The following is a 24,816-nucleotide window of genomic DNA, read 5'->3' as shown; positions in this document are numbered from 1 at the left end:
GGTGCCAGTTTATCTCTATGTTGCTATGAGTTAGCTTTTCAGTCTTTTTAGACTATGTTCTGCAATGCAGCCTGGGAGCTGTATATGCTTTCAGTCCTATGTGAGAGTTTTCTTCCGACTGCTAAGCATTAAAACAGATTCAAAACATACTTTGCTGTTGTTTTTCCCTGATTCTAATGTATGCTTTTATGATATAATGGGGAGTCCTTACAGCATTATTCAGCTCTGGTGTGTTTAAGTGGTCCCACGCATGGGGCGAATATTCTGGTGTTTATGACCATTGATGAGGATCTCAGGAAGAGAACTAGGATTACAATTAAGTAACTTTTAATAGTGCATCACAAGATCTTTAGTGGAAGAACAGCAAGCATACAACAAAAACAGAGCATCTATATTAACATTTGTAAAAACAAAACAAACAAAATTAGATAGTTACCCAAAACTTTTGGGTAGCACCAGATACATCAGAGTGGGTGTTTTGGTATCTGGATTTAAACAATGCTGGTGAAAGTACGTATGCTCTCCATGTAGCCACTTTGTTGATATCACTAAGTGAGGGTTTTCATTCACAATAGCAGTCACTGCTTTGCCACATGTAGAATGAGATTCTGATCAGCCAGGTAACAACTGAATAGCCAACTTGTAATAAAGCATTATGTAAGATGCAATCCATCAGAACAAAAAACAATTTTAAAGTAGGCGTAGTTTCAATCAGACCTTCTTTGGTAAAAAGTTTGAGCCCTCAACACCTAAAGTATTGCTAGGTCAGTGCTATTTTTCTATTCACAATTCTACACTATTGTAGAACAAGTTACTTATCTCTGGTAATGCTATTTCTGGGAGAAACTCTACCGAGCTGCAGATTCTTCACCTTTAGAATATACCCCAGAAGAAAAGAATGGAACTGGAAACTTCTCACAAGTAATTAGGCGGGCCAGTCAGGTGGTGCCATGCAGCTCCATACTGACGCTGTTCCACTCTGGAAACAATGTGCACAGCCTATATAGGCGGCAACCCTGCATGCTGAGGTCAATTGCATTAGAGACTTCTAGCTGAAGATTCTGCACCTCCTCAATAGGTAGCAAAGCAGTACCTATGTGGAGACAGGTCTGTGAATTGACTCAACCAGAAACCGGGTGGGCTCACTGCCACTGAACACCTTTACGAAAAATTGGCCATCAAGCACCACGGATCATTGTAAATGGTGCCCAGGCCATAAGGAAACTGTGGGTCATTTTTTGTTTGCTTGTCCTAGATACCATGCACCAAGGGCCAAATGGCTAAAACCACTGTTTCAGCGCCTGCCCATTAGAAAATCTGAAGAGGCCATTCATGTATTAAAAACTAATACACTAGAAATTATTACAGTGTGCATGGCCAAATACCTGGGCTGGGCCTGGATACTCAGGGCAAAACAATAGTCCAACCTTGGATTGTTTTAACACATCGATGGTTCGTGCATTATCTTTTTTGTAAGCTTGCTCATCTGCTCCTGTTACTGAATACTTTTGATTTATCATATTCTATCGTTTGGAATTTATTTGTAATCCTTTTTCCCTTCAAGGAAAACTTGCCTCAGGATTGTCTTTACATTGTTTAATGCTTTTTTATTGTTAATGAATGTGTATTTATTGTCAATTAATGTTTGTTACTATTTGTCTTTTATGATTTTTTTTAATCGAAATAAAGACTTTAAAACCTGAAAACCTGACTCAACCAGAAAGTCCTTTACGACCAAGTGGATAAAATGCACTTCTTGGCGAAACGGACAGTCAAGAAAATGCCTTGTGAGCATATGGTGGGTCGCGCACGTAGCTGTCTGGTGTATGTCTGGGGCAGGGACTCTGCTTGCTGACACAATGGTAGCAGCTTCGGCCCTGGTAGAATGAGCATGCAGTATTTTCGTATGCTGGGTTTTGGCTAACGCGTAACAGGTCTTGATGCAGAGCATTATCTAGAGAGAGATGGTTCTCTTCTGCACGATCTTGCCTTTCTTGGCTCCAGAGAGCCCTACAAAGAGCCGATTGCCCAACCGGTGTGCCTTGGCACCATCAATGTGAACGCATAAAACTCTTTTGGGATCCAAGTGATTGAGACTCTCCTCCTCTTTAGGGGGTGAGGTGGAGCAAAGAACGCCAGCATGGGGAAAGTTTTTCAAACGTGGAACAGCATCACAACCTTTTGGTAGTAATGATTCTCATATTTACAGGACCAGTTTGCCTAGGATTAAGGTAGTGTATGGTAGATTGACTCCAAGAGCCTGAAGGTGCTAATGTGATGGTGAAAAGGAGCACCACCTTAATGGTAAGGGGTCGTAAGTGGCAGTGGTAAAGGTACTCTAACGAAGTGCACATCAACTAAGCAAGGGCCAGATTAAGATTGCATTGGGGCTTTACAAAAGGAAGACAGGGGAAACATATGTTTTAGCCTTTTAAAAAATCTTATCCCTATATGTTATTTAAACAAACGTAAGAAAGCCAAAAGAGCCTGAAGAGAACCCTTAACCGTGCAAGAGACAAAAACACAAAACAGCTGATAACCTCGCCTAGATGGGGGCAATATTGTGTGTGCTACACCAAACCACAAAGTTTAAAGTATATTTATTTCAGTTAATAAAAACCCTAAAAACTTACACAATTGGATCATTAAAAAAAGTATGTAAAAGTAAATTAAAAAAAATCTTTATGAATATTTGGACAGACCACAAATTTGACCCAGCAACAGGCATATGCAATTTTCATCAAGGCATGCCTGGCTGCCAAGATGACATCAACCACCTCCGGAGGAAGGTCAAATGTATTGGAGCTCAATCTCCAAGCATAATGGTGGAGACTGCGAAGGTCCGGGTGCAAAACCATGCCATGTTGCTGAAGCAGGTCCTCCTGAACAGACAGCCTGAGCAGAGGACATATGCTCAAGCTCAGGAGTTCCAATTACCAAATTCCCTGTACCCAATCCGAAGCCTGTTGGTCCCGATCTTCAGATCCCAGGGCAGGATTAGTATTAGCGGAAAGACATACAAGGGGTCGAAGCTCAACTCGAGGGGGAATGAGTCTCCAGGCGAGAGATGCCTAGGAAGCTCTAACGCACAGAAGTGCTGACACTCTCGGCAGTGGTGAACAGATGGAGCAAAGGCTCTCCCAATTCGGGGAAGAGGACTTGTGCCACCTCTGTGTGGAAGCTTCTCGTGATCCTCTAGGTGCTGATGGCAGATATTTCTGCCCTGGTGTTCAAAGAACCCGTCAGGTGGTGTGCCACCAGGAAACTTTCATGGCAGTCTCGTCATTTGCAGAAGCGCAACACGTCCTGGCAAAGAATCCAAGACCCCACCAGCCCTTTTTGTTGCAATACCACATGGCAGTGATGTTGCCCGTGAGCACCTGCACCAGCTCCCCCTTGATGGATGTAAATATGCCTTTGTAGCACCAAGCCTAAAACCTTCAGCTACAGAAGGTTGATGTGGAGCTGGGACTCCTCCGTCTGATCTCCAACTATCATAGATGGCCGCCTCAACCCAGAAGCAATCACACCTTATTTCTGGGTAGGGTAGAGTGAGAGTCTGCTGCTGACCCAACTGTAGTCCTGTAACCACTACTGCACTGCCTTTACAGTCTGAGTACAATCGTACAGGTTCCACTGTTGCTGAGCCCACTAGTACTTTAGGTCAGTCTGCAGAGCCTGCACATGCCATCTTATATGTTTTACCAGCAGAACGCAGGAGAGCAGCATTACCAGCAGCTAGAGAGTCATCCACACAGATCCAGGAGAGAGGCTGAAACATGAGGATCAAAGCCCAAACGTCCAAGCCTTTCTGCTGGAAAATCACAAAATTAACATATTTAGGATGGCTGTGATTAATGGAAGGAGTCAGGTGAGTAGTCGTCAGTGCATTGATAGTAATTTATTGCAGGTTCAAATGCAGTTGAATGAATTACAGGTAAGTCACTATTTCGTAATTACTTCGTAATTACTTTCAAGTTCCTTTCTAGATTACTATGTACGTTACTTTTTAGATTAAGTTTCAGATTACTTTTGCTAATCAGTGTGATATGCCTAGATACAACACAGACCTCTCCCAGACAAAAGTTAAGTGATTCACTTTTCGTACATAGACAGTTTTTGAATGTTCCATACAAACCAACTTCAGACTTCTAACAATTTTCAAGAAAAAACAGTCAATGTATTCCTATGGAGAAAAATGGAGTTAACTGATTGCAGGTAAGTACAGGTTTGTGGGAGTTGGTATTTAGAGGTTAGAACCAGGGTTCCCCCACTGTCAGGGATGCACTCTCAAAGGACCCTCAGCGGCACTAGGGCAGCCGGGTGCTGAGGCCCAAAGTTATCCAGTGGGGGGGATCGAGGCCTCTGATTGGTGGCTGCTCATGAGCAGGCCACAAGGTTGTGGGAGCAAAGCTCAGGGAGTTAGGCTCAGGGCAAATGGGGATCCAAGTTAGCACCCAAAGTACACCCGCAGCAGCGCAGGGGCGGCTGAGTTCAGTGTGCCGGTTTGGCGTTGGGTGACCTGTTTTCTATGGGGATTCTCTGGTTGTAACTTTTTTATTTTTTATTTTAATTATTTTATAAGTTTTATATAGCGCTAGCTAGACCCAGGTGTATCAGAGCGCTTTACATACACAAGGGAAAACAAGTTCAATAACATAGCAGGACATAAGGACAGATAAAGATATAAAGTTTGGGAGGTTGAAACAGTGAGATAACCACCTATCCTTGGTGGACAAGTGAGCAGGGAGTCAGCTGGGGTATTGAAATATAGGTTCATTGACTTGGACAGTAAAGTATTTCTTGAGGGGAAGGAGTTTCAGGTCCCTTTTGAAGCAGGGGAAGGAGGGGTTGCATCTGAGGTCTATGGCGAGTGAGTTCCACATCCTGGGTACATTATCAGAAAAGGATCTGGACTGAGTGGTTCTCCTTTTGGTTTGCTGTATAGCTAGTTGGGGGATTGTGAGTGAAGGGTTTTGTGTGTGCTGCAGGCCAATTTGTAGATACATCTACCTTCAATGTGAAGCCAGTTGAGGGAGTAGAGTGTTGGTGTGATGTGTTCAAGCCTTTACCCCAGTTATGAGTCAAGCTGCCATGTTAAGGACTGACCTTAGTGGGGCTAGGTGAGCTTTTAGCATCCCTGTTAGGATGGCGTTACCGTAGTCGACTTTGGAGAGGAATAGGGATTGTACAATAGTCTTGAAATCATCCTGGGGAAGGACATTTTCTTCAGGTGTTTTAGTGAGTAAAGTGCACCTTTTGCAGAGTTTTTGAAGTGGCCCTTCATCGATAAGTTTTTGTCCAGGGTAATGCCTAGTGACGTAACCGAGTCGGATAGGACAAGAGAGTAGTTTAGAGCATCTATGTTCTTGAGCCACTCTTGGATAGGAAGGTGGTTACTTTAAGCGAACAGTATTAAGTACGTTTTGTCTGTGTTCAGCTTCAAGTGGTTTGCATTAAACCAAGCTTGGATCTTGGTTAGTGTGACATTGAGGAGTCGGATGTCATGGGGTTCCATGAAGAGACTGAAGAGGGAAGGGGAGAGGATCGAGCCTCGAGGGACCCCCAGTGTGACTCTTGTTGGCATAGAGAGAAAGAAGTTGATTTTAATTTCATTTGTTGCAAACGGTGCTGAAGGTAGGAAATGAGCCATTTTAGTACAATGCCATTGATGCCAGAACTACCCTTCAGAGTCTCAAGTAAAGCTGGGTGTTTTATTGTGTCTAAAGCTGCTGATAGGTCAATAAGGATGAGAAGACAAGGTACACCTTCATCTAAGGCTCTGTGGATATCATCTGAAATATTGAAGATGGCTGTTAAGGTGCTACAACCCTTCCTGAATCCCAATTGAAAGTTGTTGAGGAGGTTGAAGTCATCAATATGTTTGTTAAGTCGTTGAATGAACTTCTCCAAGGTTTTGACTAGGAACGGGAGACTGGAGATAGGTCTGATGATGTTGAGATAGTTCGGGCCAGACCCTGGTTTTTTGAATATGGGTGTGATTTGTCCTAACTGAAGGGAGTCTGGGACTGAAACTGATGTGAGAGAGGAGCTGATGATTTAAGTCCAGAAAGGGGCAATGATGTGGTTGAGTTTTTGTACTACTGTGGATGGGGGTGGGTCCATAGTGTGGGAGGTAGGCTTTAAGCTCGCACTTCTATTGATGGTGCTGAGTGATGCTGTGGTGGTGCTGAGTGATGCTGTGGTGGTGCTGAGTGATGCTGAGTGGTGCTGTTGTGGTGCTGAGTGGTGCTGTGGTGGTGCTGAATGGTGCTGCTGAGTGATGCTGTGGTGGTGCTGTGGTGGCGCTTGGTGGCGCTGTGGTGATGCTGAGTGGTGGTGCGGAGTGATGCTGCGGTGGTGCTGAGTGGTGCTGTGGTGGTCCTGAGTGATAATGTGGTGGTGCTGAGTGATGCTGTGGTGGTCCTGAGTGATAATGTGGTGGTGCTGAGTGATGCTGTGGTGGCGCTCAGTGATGCTGTGGTGGCGCTCAGTGATGCTGTGGTGGCGCTCAGTGATGCTGTGGTGGCGCTCAGTGATGCTGTGGTGGCGCTCAGTGATGCTGGGGTGGCGCTGAGTGATGCTGGGGTGGCGCTGAGTGATGCTGTGGTGGCGCTGAGTGATGCTGTGGTGGCGCTGAGTGATGCTGTGGTGGCGCTGAGTGATGCTGTGGTGGCGCTGAGTGATGCTGTGGTGGCGCTGAGTGATGCTGTGGTGGCGCTGAGTGATGCTGTGGTGGCGCTGAGTGATGCTGTGGTGACGCTGAGTGATGCTGTGGTGGCGCTGAGTGATGCTGTGGTGGCGCTGAGTGATAATGTGGTGGTGCTGAGTGATAATGTGGTGGCGCTGAGTGATAATGTGGTGGCGCTGAGTGATAATGTGGTGGCGCTGAGTGATGCTGTGGTGGCGCTGAGTGATGCTGTGGTGGTGCTGAGTGGTGGTGCTGAGTGGTGCTGTTGTGGTGCTGTGGAGGTGCTGAGTGATGCTGTGGTGGTGCTGAGTGATGCTGTGGTGGTGCTGAGTGATGCTGTGGTGGTGCTGAGTGATGCTGTGGTGGTGCTGAGTGATGCTGTGGTGGTGCTGAGTGATGCTGTGGTGGTGCTGAGTGATGCTGTGGTGGTGCTGAGTGATAATGTGGTGGTGCTGAGTGATAATGTGGTGGTGCTGAGTGATGCTGGGGTAACGCTGAGTGATGATGTGGTGATGCAGAGGGCAGAAAGGCACAAAAAACGAGTCTAACAGAGGGCATGTGTTCTTGCGGCACCCTGGAGTATTGCCACAAGAAAGAGCAGTGACGCACACACAGCCCGTACACACAGCTTTTCACCCTGCCTTTTCATTTCCAGCGCGAGTGAAAATGCAAATGCTACTTACCAGTATGCATCTGTTCTTGGGATGTAGGGCTGCTGACATTCATATCTGTGCATAGATCGCCGCCTAGTGTTGGGTCCGGATGATTGCACATTGTTGTCCTGGAAGAGTCTTCGAAGTATCACGAGATAGGTGGCTCCTCCCCTGGACTACAGTGCGCATGGGCATCGCCTCCATCCCCAGATTGTTTTTAGCCATTGGCAGAGATGGAGTGAAATATGTGAGTGATGCCCTATGCTAAGAGTATGAAAAATATGTGTAAAGAAATACTGCAGCTGCTACAGGCGCCGGGGAGGAGGGCGGGCGATATGAATGTCAGCAGCCCTACATGCCAAGAACAGATGCATACTGGTAAGTAGCATTTGCAGTTCGAGGCATGTGGGCTGCTGAATTCATATCTGTGCATAGAATATATAGCAGTCCCTCCATTAGCGGCGGCCGCCCGTGCCAGCTGCAGCAGTTTGAAAAAGCGTTTTGAGAACAGCCTGGCCAACAGCTGCCTGCTGTTTAGAGTGCACATCTACACAGTAATGTTTAGTGAAAGTATGTGTGGTAGACCATGTGGCTGCCCTACAAATGTCTTCTAAGGGAATGTTACCTAGGAAAGCCATAGAGGGCCCCCATCTTTCTGGTGGAGTGGGCTCTCGGTGGAATTGTGAGAGTACGTTTAGCTTTAGCGTAACAGATCTGAATGCATTTCACTATCCACCTAGCGATCCCAGCTTTGGAGATAGCATTTCCCTTGTGGTGTGAGGCAAAAGCAACAAAGAGTTGCTTGGTCTTACGAAAATCTTTAGTCCTGTCAACGTAGTACATCAAGGCTCTTTTAACATCAAGGGTGTGGAGCATCCGCTCCGCCAGTGACTCTGGGTTTTGAAAAAACACTGGTAACTCAATTGTTTGGTTCATGTGGAATTGAGATACAAGCTTGTGTAAGAATTTAGGGTTAGTGCGGAGCACCACCCTGTTAGCGTGTACTTGGAAGAAAGGTTCCTGGATGGTGAGCGCCTGCAACTCGCTAACCCTCCGTAGCGATGTAATTGCTACTAAGAAAGCAACCTTCCAAGTCAGAAACTGAAGCTCACAAGAGTGCAGTGGCTCAAAGGGAAGACCCATCAGCCTTGTAAGAACCACATTGAGGTTCCAATCTGGAGCTGGTGGTGTCCGCGGTGGAATGACCCTTTTGAGTCCTTCCAGAAAAGCCTTGATAGCAGGGACCTTAAAAAGGGATAGGTGTTGCCTATTCTGAAGGTATGCCGCCATCGCAGACAAATGAATGCGGATGGAAGAGTACGCCAAATTGCATTGGTACAGGTGGAACAGGTAGCAAATAATGTTCTGAATGGAAGCGTCCAGTGGGTCAATATCGTGGTTTACACAGTACATGACAAAACGCTTCCACTTGGCCGCGTAACAAGCTCGAGTAGTGGGCTTCCTTGCCTCCCGAATGATGTCCATACAATCGGGGGGAAGATTGAGGTAGCCAAACTCTAGGACTTCAGGAGCCAGATCGCCAGGTTGAGCTGTTGCGGATCTGGGTGCTGAATGTCGCCATGGCTCTGCGTCAGAAGGCTGGGGGTGAGATGAAGCCTTTGATGCGGTACCACGGAGAGTTCCAGAAACGTGGTGTACCATGGTTGGCGAGCCCACGTTGGAGCAACCAGGATGAGAGTCATCGAGTGCTGCCTGAGTTTGCGTGCCACCAGCGGTATCAGAGGTGCTGGGGGAAAAGCGTACGCAAATCTGCCTGACCAGTTCATCCACATCGCATTGCCCTGCGACTGCGGGTGTGGGAACCTGGCGGCGAAGCTTTGGCATTTTGCGTTCTCCTTTGTGGCGAACAGGTCTATCTCTGGATGACCCCACCTTTGGAAGTACGGGTGGAGTACTGATGGATGTATCTCCCACTCGTGCATTTGGTGGCTGTGCCTGCTGAGCAGGTCCGCCATCTGGTTGTCTTTGCCCGGGAGATGCTCCGCCATGAGGAAGATGTTCCTCTGAATGGCCCACTTCCACATGCTCTGAGCCAGATGAGACAGCTGTGGAGAGTGTGTTCCTCCCTGCTTCTGAATGTAGTACATGGCCGTCATGTTGTCCGTCCGGATCAACACGACCTTGTTGCACAGATGTACTTTGAATGCCTTTAAGGCCATGAAGATTGCCATCAGTTCCAGAACGTTGATGTGCATCTTCCTCTGCTGAAGTGTCCATAGTCCCTGCACCGTGTAATGGAGTACATGCGCTCCCCATCCCTGGAGAGAAGCGTCCGTTGTCAGGATAATCTGTGGCACAGGCTCCTGGAACGGTCGGCCCTTGCAAAGGTTTTGTGGATTCCACCAATGCAGAGAGTTGTACGCCCGACCGCTCACCAACACTAGGTCTGTCAGTTGCCCATGAGCCTGACGTGCCAAGCACTCCTGAAGCGGACGCATATGTAGTCTCGCGTGCGGGACGATGGAGATGCAGGAGGCCATCATGCCTATCAACTGCATGAACACCTTCGCTGGAAGCGAATGCTGAGGCCTGAATCGTTGGATCAGCGTTCGGATGCTGGCGATTCTCACTGAGTTTGGCTGCGCAGTGGCTGCCAGTGTGTTTATCGTCGCGCCCAGATACTGCCGTACATGGGCGGGCTGGAGATGGGATTTTGGATAGTTCAGCGAGAATCCCAGATCGTGCAGGAGATGAATAGTGCGTGACACGTGGTCTGCGCACTGCTGTTCTGTTCTTGCCTGAATGAGCCAGTCGTCCAGATAAGGATAGACGTGGACGTTTTGGCGTCGCAGATGCGCCGCCACAGTCGCCAGGCACTTCGTAAAGACTCTTGGCGCTGTGGTGACCCCGAACGGCAGAACCCTGAACTGGTAGTGCTGGTCTTGGATTGTGAATCTGAGATACTTCCTGTGGGAAGGATGCAGGGGGATATGAAAGTATGCATCCTTTAGGTCCAGTGTAGCCAGGAAGTCCCCCTGTTGAAGCAGAGGGAGCACCTGCTGTAACGTGAGCATATGGAAGTGCTCCGAGAGAATATACCAGTTGAGGGGCCTGAGGTCCAGGATGGGCCTGAGGGATCCGTCCTTTTTGGGGATTAGAAAATACAGGGAGTAAACCCCTGTTCCCCTTTCTTGCAGTGGAACGAGCTCTATTGCCCCTTTTTGCAGCATGACTGTGACCTCCTGCTGCAACAAGTGCAAGTGCTCGCCGGACATAGGACGGCTTCTTGGAGGTATGTTTGGTGGAGTGGAAGTAAGTTCCAGACAGTAACCGTACTGGATAAGAGATCTCACCCACCTGTCCGTGGTGATGGATTTCCACGCAGGCAGGAACTGCTGGAGTCTCCCCCCGACCGGTGTTGTGTGGTCGGGGGCAGTGACAAGACGTCACTGCTTGTTGGCGGTGGTGGACCTGGAGCTATTGTTTCCACGTACCCTGCCCTTGACGTTGTTGCCTCTGTAGCCACCTCTACCCTTGTTGGTGTATGAGGTCTGGGTATTGCCCTTATAGTACTGTGTGGATTGTGATGCTTGACCCCTTGAGGTGCCTCTGGAATTGGAGCGGCGAAAGGAACCACCCCGAAACTGCTGAGATTGGAGGGCCCCTATAGACTTAGCAGTGTCTGTGTCTTTTTTCATTTTTTCCAGTGTTGCATCCACCTCGGGGCCAAACAGGTGGTCAGGATTAACTGTTTGGTTGAGTATGGTTGTTTGTATATCTGGTTTAAAGCCTGATATTCGAAGCCATGCATGTCTTCTCAGCAACACACTAGTGTTGATTGCCCTGGAGGCAGTGTCAGCCACATCTAGCGCACATTTGATGGAAGCGTTAGTGATTAGCTTGCCCTCCTGAATTAACATCTCCCCAGCCTCCTTGTACTGGTCAGGTAAGTGCTGCAACAGTGTCTCTATGGTGTCATAGTGAGCCCTATCGTAGCGTGCAAGTAGGGCCTGCGTGTTTGAAATACGCCAGATGTTAGCTGCCTGCGCAGCAATCCTCTTCCCTGAGGCCTCGAATATTTTCGACTCTTTGTCTGGGGGAGGAGCGTCACCAGTTGTCTGTGAATTCGCCCTCTTCCGAGCGTTGGATACAACCAAAGAGTCCAGTGGCAAGTGTCCCTTGATGTATGTTGGATCCGAGGGCGCTGCCTTATACTTTTTATCAATTCGAGGATTGATGACACGCGCCCGAGTGGGCTCCTTGAAGACCTCCGGCGCGTGCTTTAGCACTCCTTCGAGCATTGGCAATGTCTTGACTGACTTCTCGGCCACCGAGAAAGTGTCAAACAAAAAGTCCACATCCACAGGATCTGAGTGGAGCTCGACATCATGGTTAGCTGCGGCCCTCTCAATCAAGGCGTTGAAGGCTGCAGAGTCCTCCGTCGGCGAGGTCTTTGCCGCAAAGAGCTGCGGTTCCTGACCCGATTGCAGGTCGTCTGGGTCGGCTCCGGCCGACCAAGGTTCATGTTCCTCCTCCGGATCCGAGTACGCCGGATAGTTGTACTCGACCTCCTCTTCCTCGTCACCTTCCCCCGCGTTAGAACGCGTTGGAGAACGTTCCACATGTTTGGGAGACGAAGGCTCCATAGGGGCCGAAGCGCCCGTCGAGTCCTTCTTATTCTTAAGAGGAATCCGAACATGTTCTAGCACCGGCTCCGTGGTGATCTTCCGTTTGAGGAGGGACAATTTCCCAGTATTGGCGTCGATGATGACCTCTCGGCGCTCCTCCTCCGCGAGTGGCTGGAGCCGAAGCTTCGAAACCACCAACGACGCTTTGGACGTCGACATCTCCTTCGAGGGCACGTCCGCCCCCTGCTTCGGAGCGAAGGCTTTCGGCGTCGACTTTGGCGGCAGGGTGTAGCGAATAGGCGTTTGCACCTTTGCCGGCTTCGATGCGGTCTTTGGCTTCACGCCCTCCGGATCGGGAGCCACAGCGTCCTTCCGAATCCGTTGCAGGGACTCAGCGACCTTCTTCGTCAAGGTTGAAGAGGGCTTGACCGTCTCGAGCGATTTCCCCGAGTCGGGAGTCGAGTCTGCCGGGGGCAGCGTCTTCGGAGCCGACACCTTGCCATCCTTGGCCCCGACGGCCGGAGCCGGCGCAGCCGGAGCTTTGGAATCGCCTTGACGCTTCTTTGGAGCCTTTTTCGGGTTGTCGACCTCGACCATCTTCGGCACCGACGCAGCCGCGTCGGGCGCCTTTGCCTTCGGCGTCGACCCCGAGGCCTTGGGGTCGGCCATCTTGGCGTGGCTCTTCAAGTCGGCCATCTTGACTTTCTTAGGTGTTGACGCCTCTAGAGCCTTCTGTCCCACCAGTGGAGTTTTCACTTTCGGTTTCGAAACCGATGGTGTGGATCCTGATGGCTTCACTTTCGTTCTCTTCAACGGGAGTGGCGCATCAGAAATGTCCGTGGCCGGGCCGAGAGGCGGGGCAGTTGGACTATTAGCAAGGTCTTGGGTAAGGCCCGAAGGCGATCCCTCGACCTGGGCCGTATGTTGGGGATTGACCCCTGAGTCAGTTTGGGGGTGCTCCTCCTCCGAGCTATCCCCAACGGTGGCAATGGCCCCATCATCGTCCACTACCTCGTCGCCGGCTTCATCAAACTCCTCATCTCCCGCGTCGTAGTCATCTCCCTCCGACGCAGGGCTAGAGTCCGAAACCTGAAAGACATTTTTGTCTTCCTCAAATTCTTCAAAGATGTTGTCCGGCGGGGGCACAGGGGGTGCCGACAACTGGGCCTGGAGTCGAGCGGCCCGACGATGCTTTAGGGTCTTCTTGCACCGGAACTTTGAGCAGGCCATACATCTGGCCTCGTCATGGTCCGGTGATAAACACTTGTTGCACACAGGGTGCACGTCGAGGTGTGAATACTTGGAGGTGCACACCGGGCACCTCTTGAACGGAGTCCGTTCCATGTTCAGTAACTTGGAGCGTCGAGTAGGCCCGTCCGCGCCGACAGCACGCGGAGGGGCAGGAAGCGTTCGGAGCTGAGAAGGAAGGAAAACCCGAACGAAAACAATACCGACGCCCAGCCTAAAGACCTTTTGGTCTCGAGTAGAAACGTAAACAACTATCGGTCCCGACAGAGGAAACCGAAACACATCCGAACCCAATGGCGGAAAAAAACAATCTGGGGATGGAGGCGATGCCCATGCGCACTGTAGTCCAGGGGAGGAGCCACCTATCTCGTGATACTTCGAAGACTCTTCCAGGACAACAATGTGCAATCATCCGGACCCAACACTAGGCGGCGATCTATGCACAGATATGAATTCAGCAGCCCACATGCCTCGAACCAGGTCTTTAAATCTTGTCAGGTGGCCACTTTCATATTTCACCATTGCGCCTTTTGTTTACTCAGCCTGGCACCATACTGCAGTTCCCTCAGCATGTGGAGACCGATTGTAGTGTGTCTTCTGCATTTCTTCGCTCCGATGGAGCGTGCACTTTACAGTGTCCCCAGGGCACAAGCAGGGACTGACTAGAGAGCTCCTTTATCAGCACACATGCAGCATCCACTCCAGTGCAACTTTTTTGTTGGGAAAACCCATTTGCTCAGAGGTTTCCCAGAGACTGCCTTCTCTCCAGGACCCCCGCTGCACGGATAGTGCAGTGGCCTGCTAAATGTATGGTGATACCAACTTTAATCTGATAACAGAAACACCCTAGACTCAGTACACTGCATGTACAGTGTTTCTGTGTTAGACCGGGCAGTATAATGCATATCCACAGGTTAGTGTGTAAGAAGCATTCGCACTGAGTGTGAGCAGAAGGTGTGTGTGTGTGACGAGTGTGTGTGGCCTGTGCACATGCTCAGTTGTCGCTCAGTGTCATCTTTTATGCGTGTGCTCTCTTGCAAACCTGTTTCAAGTGGCAGCAAGTACTTTGGAGGCTCTGGGGGAGGCGGGTTAGGGCGCCCAGCCCTGGTAGTCCATTCTCTGCTGTGTGACTTGACAACATTCAGCTTTGTCTGCCAGTAAGGGCCATGAAGTGCTCATATCCCTCTGGCTTTGTTACACCTTCCACTGAACCCTGGGACCTGCAATAAGTGTGGGAGATGGACCTTAGTAGGGACGCGAACCGTGACCTGGGAGAGACCACTGCTGTAGAGTGGGGAAAGGGATGCATATTGAGCAGTGAGTATCTGGCTGGCATCCCTTTCTCAGTGACCGCTTGAGGCACTATAAGCAAAATGGCGAAATGATGCACACACAAAGGCACGTAATCACTTCACAATATATTACGTTATAAGGAACAACTAAGGTGTTGTACATCTAACACACACTTAAGTCTCAAAGAGAAACCCCTCCATACAAGCAGACAGACTCAAAACACAAACACAGAGGTACAGAGAGATACAGAAATACTAACATTCATCCTTGTAGCGCCTACCAGGCATCAAATCTCCGTCGAGTTATCCTGTTGATCAGGAAGAGGAATGCATGTCATCATGTAACGATGTACGCAGTGTGTGCGACACCGGGATTGTCAAAGGCACCCAGGTGTGAAAGGCTGAGTTTGTACAGGGTAGCACATGCAGATGTAAGAAGTGCGTAAGGTACAGGGATTATGAAATGCACTATGATGTGCAGGCAGAGTGTAAGGTGTAGTACATGTCCGTCCGCAGTAAACCTTCCTGGGAGTCAATGTGTGACTGTAGCAGGCATGAATTAAAAGAGGCCGGGAAATGCTCTGGCATTGCGGGGGCGGGGTGTGGATCCCTTTTGAAGTGAAGCACGGCCTCGCGGCCTGTGAAAGTGAAAGGAAACAGCAGGGATGTAATTAGGGTGTGAGTGGCTGGTGGCAAATGGACTCAAAGCGGCCGGTCGCTTTGATGTTCTTGGCTTGTCTTGCTTGGTGGGGGATCGGATTTCTGTGCACGTGCATTTCACGTGAACTCCATGGATTCCATAGTGTTCAGGAGAGTTTTTAGGGGTCTTTGGGTATACCATGGTGTTACTGCCTCAATGGATAGGTGTTTTTTCCACCCTCAATGGATAGGTGTTAAAAGGAAATCCCATGCAGTGGGGTGGAGGGAAACGAGTGATGCTCTCATCGGACACAAAATGCAGTGTTTAACTACAACACTCCAGGTACTAACGTGATACACATACAAAGAAAATATTTTTTGAGCATCCACAGTAATGTAGGATTTATAATGCACCAACTCACAACTGACAGCTGTCTGCACGTAACCATGATCGGATCTTTGATACTTGTAGAATACTGTCTCATGGGGAGTCCTGAGTAAAACTCGTGTATGCCTGTTAAATAATTTAATTCATCCTCTAAATTAATGGAAGATTGTAGGGTTTAGTGGTTTTTTTGCATAGGAAACTAAAAGTAAAACTTTTAGCCCCTTAGAAGAAATCAGAATGGGAATTTGGTAAAGAAGGCAGTTCAGTGAAAAATGTGAAGACACGGACACCCTATAAAGCAGTGGTGGCTTATTCCATTGTTCACCATGTCAGTGAAGTGTTCGTGAAGCGAGGTGGCCAAGAGTCCAGAGTACACACTTTGTGAAACTTTATCTGCTATGATGAAACAGTCAGTCTTGTCCTGGTTGTCAGGGTGGCTCTGTGGGACAATGCATTGGAAGAAAGTTACACAACAATTATCATCATCAATAAAAAAAATAAACTACTCTTTACTATAGCGCACCAAAACCCAATTGTGCAATTTCTTGGCGCTGCAAATCTCCGGTATTGCTTAACAGCATTCAATTTTACCGACATTGTAAGGATGAACAGTTGAGCTGGCCTTGCCCGGATTGATACTCCTGACCTGCAGGTCCCATCCATTGCCTGCGGCTAGCAATAATGTACAGAAACATCTGGACTTCAGACTCTGGTAGCATTAATTTGGAGAATTAATTGAAAGATAGATGTGAAGTTTGCTCACGGCAGTCAACTCTGTGCCCCATTCCAACAGGGTATGAACATTAAAGGGACATTAAATTCTGGTGATAAATATAGAGCGTTTTCCCAGAGCCCTTTGACTGTGAGCAAGAAAAACAAAGAAGCTATCTCCTCTCCTTCCAGCCACATGAAAAGGAAGCAGGGATTTTTTCCGTTAAGAATAAGAAAAGCATACATTAGTGTTTGCGTAGGCAGGGCTAATTTTAGCAATCTGCACTTCTAGAGGGACAGACATGGATAAAAGTGAAGAGGCTTCTCAGTGCGCACCGTGTCTCACTGGCAATGAAAATCTGCAGAGATGTTGAGCAAGCAACAGTAAAGCCTTTAGGTCTGAAGCAAGTGCAATGGTTGCATCTTATTTTTTGCTACAAGCAAATGTTTTTTTTTAAAAATACGCCATGCTGCTGCTCTATCTAAACATGACAGTCATAGGATTCCACTGAAAATAATAAATAATGAAGTCGCCATTGCACATAAGGTTAATTGTGCTTAGAACAGGTAAAAAAATCCTTTTTATTTTTAATGCACATCAATGGAAATAATTATTCCTATTGGCGCATATAAGATGCTTTAGGGGCTGTGATTCATTGTATTATGAAGGCATACTTTAAACACACAAGAAACAAGTCTTGAGTGCAAACGCCTCTGGCCGAGTGCCGAAAAAAAGGAAGGGTGTGGGAAGAAGATGGGGGAGGGAAGGCAGGGGAGGAGGAGGCAGAGAGCAATAAACAAGGGATAACAAGCCACGGCCTGGCGGCCTTGAAAAAAAGCAAATAGGGGGGAGGAGAAGTGAAGGAACTGGTGTGGAGCAGGACTGAGAGAGAATGAAGGGGCAGAAAGAGGTGGAGGAAAGTAGAGAAAGGGTGAGATGAAGAGAACTGGAAAGGCAGAGACGGGTGGAGGGAACAAGAGAGGGATGTGGTAGAAAGAATGAGAGGCGGCATGGATTGAGAAGGCGTGTAAAGGGGAGGGCTGAGCTCGGTTATAGGAAAAACAATGCAGGGAAGGAGAAAAAGATGCGTGGAGACAGGGAGCAATTAGGGGGAGGAGAAGGGAAGCCAGCACGCACTGCGCACGCTGGGGAAGCCTGTGGGAGGGAGGATGAGGCTTTGGGGTGGGAAAATGGGCGTGCTTGTGGTCACGTGATTTCATGTGAACTGTTGGAAATCCGCACTCTAACTTTCTGGTTTAACCCCAATAGGTCTCTCTGCGAGACCTAAAGAATGGCAATCGCACCCAACTCAGAAGAAAACGGATTAGGTTACTTATCATGTGAGCTTCTTCTCTTGGCATGTAGTGTTGTAGATTCACATGCTTTGCATACTCCTGCCATCTAGTGTTGGTCCGCAAGTTGTTTTTCTTAGAAGTCTCGAGGTAAGGAGACTCCTCCTCTTGGTAACAGTGCGAATGGGCATCGACTCCATTCTTAGATTGTTTTCCACACAACAGGGCGAGAATGGAGTATAAGTTAATAATCATGCATACTAACTTCATGCATACTAACTTCATGCATATGAAAGCATAGATAATAACTGCAACAACCGTGTGTGTCCAGGGAGGAGGGTGGGCGTAACAATCGCTTGAGGGTAACAATCGCTTGAGGCATAAGTGACTGTAGATAGACAGAGTTCTCCAAAAGCAGTGGCTAACCAGTGGACGTTGCACTTTGAGAAAGCGCATGTAGCATCACCTGTCCTACATTAGCTTGTTGGAGTGCTAGAATATCCAAATAATAGGGCTCAGTGAAAGTGTGTGGTGTAGACCATGTAACCGCTTTACAAATGTCAGCAATGGGGATGTTGCCAAAGTGTGAGAAAATGGGGTTCTGGTGCAGTACCACCCACTTTTTGCCTGGCTTTTGCTGCAACTTTGACTGTAGAGTACTTGGTCCCTGCTGTCTAGAGTCCCGGTACCAGTGTTCTTACCTTAGAAAAATGTCCTCAATTGGTACTTCTGCCCCCCAGAAAGTTGTGTCCTGTCAATATAATATATTAATGCCCTTTGGATATCTAATATCTGAAGAGCTCTTTCTGCCACTGAATCTGGTTGAGGGAAGAAAACAGGCAGTTCAACTGATTGGTTAATGTGGAAAGGGGACAATACCTGTGGAAGGAATATTGGGTTGGTACGTAGAACCACCCTATCCCTATGTAGTTGGTATAACAGTTCTTCTAAAGATAGTGTCTGGAGCTCACTGACCCGCATTAGTTAAGTGATGGCAATTCGGAAAGTAACATGCCCAGATAGAAATTGGAGGGGGCAATTGTGTAAGGGTTCAGAGGATGGATCCATAAGTCTTATAAGAACAATATTGAGATTCCACGTAGGTGCAGATTGGACTTCGAGTCATATTACTCTTTTGAAGCATTACTTGAAAGTCTTAATAACTGGCATTTTGAATAAGGATAAGTTTTGCCTGTTTTGTAAATAGGCAGCCACTGCCGCAAGACTGAAACGTATGGAACTATAAGAAAGGCCAGAGCACTGTAAATTCAAAAGGTAACAAATATTTCTTTGTACAGATGCATCGAGTGGATCAATTTTTTGGTTAGAACAGTAAAAAACAAATATATTCTACTTGGCTGCATAACACGCTCTAGAGGTAGACTTGCGTGCTTCCTTAATAATGATCATACTTTCTGATGGCAAATTTAGGTACCCGAATTCTATGATATAAGGAATAGAATTGTATGGTTTAGCTCCTTTGGGCTTCGATGTCTAATTACTAAAAGTTTGAGTACGATGGTGAACCACAGTTGACAAGCTCATGTGTGAGCCACCAGAACAAGGGTGTGTCGTTTGACTGAGCCGCCGAACCAGAAATGGAAGATCAGGGAAGTCCGAAAAGCGCGGCAAATATCCCTGACCAGCTCATCCATAGTGCATTGCCTTTGGATAAGGGGTTTAGGAACCTGGGGGTGACGTTTGGGCCTTTTGCATTCTATGAGGTCACAAAGAGTTCTATTTGTATAAACCCCCAATTTGTCGAAGTATGGGAGGAGCACTTGAGGGTGGAGTTCTCACTCGTTGACTTGTCTCCACATCCTGCAGAGGTCAGCAAATCGTTTCCCGTACCTGGAAGATTTTACGTTAACAGATTCATTTTGTGATGTATTGCCCAATGTCAAATGGTCAGAGAGGCGTAACAACTGTAGTGAGTGTCCGGTCCTGTTTTTTAACACAGTACATGGCTGTCATATTGTCCTTTCAGACATAAATGAGTTGAGGTAGAAATGCTTTCAGCACTAGGTGACTAGCTTGAAGCTCTAGGTAGTTGATATGGAGATACTGGTGTTTTGTGTCCCAGAGACCCTGAACTGTTTATCTTATAGGTGAGTACAAGATCTAACAGCACAAGGCACCCCACCCTGGGAGGGAGGAGTCTGTTAGCACGACCTGTGGAACAGGGTTGATAAATGGCCGCCCTTTTAACAAGTTTTGTGTGTTCCACCAATGCAGTGAATGATGAGTGGGACTGTCTACCAACACTAGATTGTCCAGTCAAACCGGTAACTGAGTCCACTGTCATGCCAAACATTCTTATAGAGGGCGCATGTTTAGTCTTGCATGAGGCACTATGGCGATGCATGATGCTCTCATTCTCATAAGACAGACGAAAGTTGACTGCCAAGTATTAATAGACTTAAAATTATGGAAGAAGTTCGAAAATATTTTATTCAGACTGCATTTGGATAGGCTAAACCTAATTGAGTGTTGAGCATAGACCCTAGATAAGGTTGCAGATGTGATGGTTGACAATGGGGCTTTTGAACATTTATAGTGAACCCCAGTTGATGTTGGAGGTTTATGGTAATCTGTGTGTGTTGATGGCAGGTGTGTAAAAGCTTTGATAAGTCTGTCATCTAAATAATGGGAAGACATGAATGTTCCGTCTGTACAAAATATTCTGCTAACACTGCTAAGCATTTGGTGAACACTCCTGGTGCAGTGATGACTCCGAACGGAGGGACCTTGAACTGGCAAAGTTTTCCTGCTATCACAAACCGGAGGCACTTGCTAAGTACTGGGTAAATGGGAATGTGAAAGTATGCGTCCTTCAAGTCTAATACTGACAAGAAGTAACCTTGCTGCACAAGCAAAGCACCAGTTGAAGTGTGAACATATGGAAGTGCTCTTATAGCACGTAGTCATTCAGAGGCCGTAGATCTAAAACTGGCCGTAGGGAGCCATCCTTTTTTGGAAATAAGGAAGTACAGGGAGTAAACTCCTGACCCTTGATGTTGTAGAGGAACAGGACTTATAGTTCCTTTAAGTAAGAGCTTGCACTTTCTTTTTGAGCAACAGTTGATGGTTCAGAGAGTGTGGGTTCGAGGTGAAATATTGGGAGGAGTGCTGATGAGCTCCAGGCAAAAACCATGTTGGATACAGTCCAACACCCACCAGTCCGATGTTATGGACTGCCAGGTGGAGAGAAACTGCTGCAATTGACAACCGACAGCTGTAGAACAATTTGGGGGAAGATAAGTGAATCACTGCTTGTTACCAGATGTGGCATTTCGAGCTGGTGAACCTTTGCCTAAACGTTTGAAGTTGTTACCTATTAAATACCCTCTAGATGAGGAGGTGTCAGTCTGTGACCTGTGGGATGATGCAGAGGCATATGCAGATGTCTCTTTGGAACCTGCTCTATAAGAGGAGCGATGAAAGGAGCCCAGAGGAGTGGATGCTTGTAGTGCCCCCAAAGATTTGGCAACCTCACTATCTTTTTTCATCTTCTCCAAGGCCTCATCAACTTGTGGGCCAAAGGGATGCGCCTTATCAGAAGGGACGGAGTAAGAGTTGCTGGACTTCTGGTTTAAATCAAGCGATATGCAACCAGGCATGTCTCTGTGGGAAGAAACGTGTATGGAAGCCTCTGGTAGGGGTATGTGCAGAGTCCAGTGCACATCTAATGGAGAAGTTCGAAATTAACTTTCCCTCCTCAGCCAGTTTTTGCCCTTACTTTTTATATTCCTCTGTGTGAAATTGTAGGAGTATTTCCATCTCATCCCAGTGATATCTGTCATATCTGGCTAATAATCCCTGTGTGTTTACAATTCGCCAGGATTATAGAGCAATCGATTTGCCTGACACAATAAGTATGAATTCCTGTGCCAGGAGGTGGTAGTTTGTGAGTTAGCTTGGTATGGAGCTGGAAGGCTTTGCATGTGCTTTCGGTGGAAAGCCAGAGGGTGGGCAGCTGAAGCTGAATCTCAGTGCCGACCATGGTCAGATGCCACGAGCTGCCCAGAAGCCCTTTTTTTGTGGAAGCCGAAGGTTTTTATGTGGGCAGGTGAGGGGTTTGAGTACTCCCCTTTTTCGTCAGCCACAGAGGCCTCAAGATCTTCCTCTTCTTGCTCGATATCTTTGTGTCTGAAGATATCAGACGTGTGCTTGATTTCACATCTCTGCATTTCTCTGTTGTGCCCAAAGGCAAAGCAGGGTCCTGTTGACCTAAACAACAGACAGGCCTCACAATTTATTTCCTCTGTGCTCTGGGAATAAGTACAGATTGCAGACCTTGTGAAGGTAGGTCCCCAGGTACCTGGAATGGCACTGGGGGCAGAATCAAAATGGAGTTCATTCCATCAGTAGAGTATCATTGATGGAGTTGAATGAGAGTTAAGGGTGGCCCGAAGGCTGCAATCGAAACGTGCCAAACCAACACATGAGTCTTCCGAACTTTGATACACGAGGAAAGAAAATGCTTTTGCACAAAACAGACATGGGTAAGTGGATTACGCATCAAAAGGATCCTGAAAAAGGTCTTGAACCGGAGGGCCGTAATACATGTCCAAACCCAATGGCAGAAGGAAAACAATCTAACAATGGAGTTGATGCCCATGCACAAAATTGCAAAGAGGAGAGTCACCTTACCTCATGACTCAAAAGATTTCTTTGAAGTAAAACAACTTGCACACATCCTGACCCAACAGTAGATGGCAGGAGAATGCAAAAAAATTGTATTTACAGTCACACAAGCTTCAAACATTATTTTTAATTATAGAAAATCTATCCAGTGCTTTAGGTTACTGCCAAACGTCAGGAGTTACTTACCAGTCCCACCAGAAACATAAAGTACCCAGGTGTAGCTTTAGTTAGATACCCAAATCCACTGGGACACTTGCTTGTTCCCCACGACGGGGACATCATTCACTGTAGAGGTCTTACCATCACTGAGAGCAGGAGGCGGTGATTCTTCCATTTCAGACTCTTCTGAGCTCTGCTCTCGATATCTGCTCCTTCTGCCTTCATTTCCACCTTTCCTATGGTCACCAGAGCCTCTTCTGGATCTCTCTTCACATTCCCATGCTTTATCATCATTTTTCTTCTGTTTTTTTCTGGAAGCTGAAAATAGAGCATACATTTTGTATGGTTTCACATAACATACCTGCGCTGCTTCTGAGTGGTTGGCATGCATCTACCATTTTAACATGAACTTCTATTATACATTTTTCCAATTTACAGAATAGCAGGTGAGATATTTTTAATGTTCAAGGAAGTGTAGAAATGTTGCTTCAGCCTGCTGAATGTATGCTGCTCAATATTCTAACAAAGTTTCATGTAGCTGGTGTTTATGCAAATTACCACAGTGCAAATGAGTTAAAGGCCAATCTGTAACATTCCTGCTGGAAACCAGAAAACATTTGTCAGATTTGCTCGTTAGAGTAGGCCACTTCTGAGTTCTCAAAACATAGTGTGTTACATTCATGCAGTTTAGATGATGAACAACATGTATAGCCAATACTCTACAGAGAATGAGGAAAATACGCATACACAGAGGCTCCAGTCAGCTTAACCTGTCGAATTGCTCATGGGCTTTGAACTGTCCCGAACTTATGCACTTATGTTCCCTGGACACCACTCACCAAGTGCATGCCTTATATTACTATACTGTTCAACAAGAATATATGACACTTATTTGGTAAGAAAACAAATCTTTCATAGATTTAAAGGATGGCTAGTTTGTCATCCGTATCACAACAGGAAGAACAAAGAATTCGATTTTATTAGATTGACTGCTTCAATACAGCAGTCAACCAATTCTCATACGATATATCCAGAAAGCACAAGCATCCAGTACAATTCCAAACTAGTAAGCAATTCTTTTCTGTGACTAACATTTAATAAAGACACTTGTTGGCGTTAAAAAACGGTTATTGACAACAAACGAAAAGCAGAGCAACATTTTAAAGAACAGGACAGAAATTGTCAGATAGAGAAGTTATTTTGTATCACCTTTTATAGAGTGCTCAACTCACAAAGGGTCTTTCAGCAGGGCCTCAACCTCAAAATAGGGTTTTTAACTCTTTACAAAAAAAAAACACTAATTAGGAACATACCTCAAGTGGAATATCACCTTGGCTGCTTGACATATTCCCCTGTTGTGCTGGACCATGATGAGCTCCGCTCGTAACGAGCACACGAGCACTGTGCCTCATGACGAGCTGAGCTCGTCATGAGCACCAAAGGGGTTAAGTACACTATCCGGCAAAAGTCATGGATAAGATGTTAAACAACTAGCCACCCACCTCACTGATGACAACCACTTCGACACCACTCAATACAGATTTAGGACTACCAACAATACACAGACCATCCTCAATTCCGCCAAGGACGACACCCGGATGATCATGGACAGAGGAAACCGCGGTCTTCTTCCGACTGATCTTACTGCAGCCCTCAACAAAGTCTCCAATTCCCTCCAGCGCAAAGGCACCATACGAAGTTCTGCACTTTGCTGGATACTAACATGCTGTACCCAGTGGGTCAGTCTTCACCTTCACCTCGGATGCCGTCTACCTCTTCTGAGTAGATACACCAGGATCCTCACTCAGTCTCACTCTGTTCAACACCTATCATACCCACACGCCAGCAGCATCTATGCCCACGGAATCAACATATCCCATGCTGATAATAGATCATACATTACATCTACAAGAAGACGTCAAACACCCAGACCAATTTCTCTGCCTCCATGTTCAAAGTCGCCAGATGGAAGTAAACCAACACTCTCAAGCAAAAGACAGAGCAGACATAAGTAGTAATCTTCTACAAAGACACCTCACTCTGGGATCTTCACAACTCTCACCAACACCCCTCCCACCAACACACGCAAAGAACTTTGGAATAGTAAATGGCAGCTGACTGACCACGACCAGCCAAGGGAGTGCAGTCCCTGTCCTTGGCTCCAACACACTAAAGGTGCTCAAAGAGATCTTCCAATGGATACCCACCAACACTTGTGCAACAGTCACTCAAGTATTCATCAGCTGCAAGCTGGGTTACAGCAACATACTCAATGCTGGAATCATCGCTAAACTGTCAAGAAGACTCCAAGTGGCCAGGCTTTTTCAGCCATCATCAAAATGCTTAAATGTAAAGCTTCTCAATCACAGATAATCGACTCCAGCACTATAGGGGCTATAAAAAATGTTGCATGAACACATGCAGATACCTTTGCTAAACTCCATGCTAACAGCTTTTTGGTAGAACTCCAAGGCTAGAATTGAGTCTGCTTATTTCTCACCGGAAT

At 47.1% G+C, this 24,816-nt stretch overlaps 1 protein-coding gene across 2 annotated transcripts in view; it reads right to left on the bottom strand.

Annotated features, from left to right (window-relative positions):
• The window catches only part of NIPBL (NIPBL cohesin loading factor), a 1,086,041-nt gene that overhangs the window by 1,003,594 nt on the left and 57,631 nt on the right, over positions 1-24,816 (bottom strand). For both annotated transcript variants that reach the window (XM_086960544.1, XM_086960543.1), the window contains exon 3: positions 22,452-22,628. In XM_086960544.1, coding sequence (XP_086816670.1) covers positions 22,452-22,628 — 177 coding nt within the window. The remainder of the gene's footprint in view (positions 1-22,451; positions 22,629-24,816) is intronic.

This window comes from Lissotriton vulgaris, chromosome 3_1, assembly GCF_964263255.1.
Source record: "Lissotriton vulgaris chromosome 3_1, aLisVul1.2, whole genome shotgun sequence".
Classification (NCBI taxonomy): domain Eukaryota; kingdom Metazoa; phylum Chordata; class Amphibia; order Caudata; family Salamandridae; genus Lissotriton; species Lissotriton vulgaris.
This window is presented reverse-complemented; position numbering and strand designations above follow the sequence as displayed.